At 32.5% G+C, this 881-nt stretch overlaps 1 protein-coding gene across 1 annotated transcript; it reads left to right on the forward strand.

Moving 5' to 3' along the window:
- Positions 1-725: 725 nt before the first annotated feature.
- Positions 726-755, forward strand: Tsp_04278a (NUMB phenylalanine-rich region family protein; the record flags this gene model as incomplete). Its single annotated transcript, XM_003375044.1, has 1 exon — positions 726-755. A coding segment is annotated over exon 1 (30 nt), but the record flags the coding sequence as incomplete, so codon positions are not given.
- Between the last annotated feature and the right edge of the window lie 126 nt (positions 756-881).

Consider the following 881-nt stretch of genomic DNA (forward strand, 5'->3'; position numbering starts at 1 on the left):
AAAAAAATTTTTCGCCTCACATCGGACTTTCTTTCTTCTACTTTTTATAATTAGTATCGCTAGTCTCTCGGAATAAACAATATCAGTTACTTTGGTTATAGCCGCTGGTTTTCTTCATTCAGTGGAAGAAGTATCTGGTCGGTCCCCATTTCGATTGCCTTTCTTTCTTTCAGGAAACTGAAACAGCTAAATAAAACATCTAGCTAGTTGACTATTTGATTCAAAATAAAGCATCAGAACACGAACTCAATTTATTTTCTCCCTTTATTGCTGCTAGTACCCGGTCGCATTACTGCTATCGGGGGGTCTTTTTTTCTTTTTCCAAAATTATCCATCAACAATTTCTGTGCCGCCGCTGAACAGTAAATCAATTAATTACAATAAATAAATTGAATGTTGATAAGGGGGGGGGCAAATTTGATCATAAAAATCCTTCTTGTTGACCCCATGCGGATCGAAAAATTCCTAGAAATAATAAAGAGCATTTTAAAATATGGAATTACTTTTAGAAATTTTGAAAAAAAAATTCTAAAATAAAACTGTTTTTCCTGATCGAAAATTAATCTTGTTTTACATGAGACTGGCAAAAATATTTGAAATAATTTTCTGCCTATCATATTTGCAGCGCCATTTCACATAATTTGGTGTACTACTTACTTTTCATTCATAAAATTATCAACGATGGGTGAGGGAAACGGAAACAATTTTCGCTGAATATTACCTCAATGCAAAGTCTTCATTATCCTGTTTGCATAGTATTGGAAATCATAATCTGTACAAATAGTAACGTGACGCCAAATAAATTTTGCTAAAAGATATTAATTACACGTTTAACGTGCTTAACCTTAAAAATTAAATTGAAGCTTAGTTTGCGTATAGGT

Source organism: Trichinella spiralis (genome assembly GCF_000181795.1).
Source record: "Trichinella spiralis strain ISS 195 chromosome Unknown Scfld5, whole genome shotgun sequence".
NCBI classification, from domain to species: domain Eukaryota; kingdom Metazoa; phylum Nematoda; class Enoplea; order Trichinellida; family Trichinellidae; genus Trichinella; species Trichinella spiralis.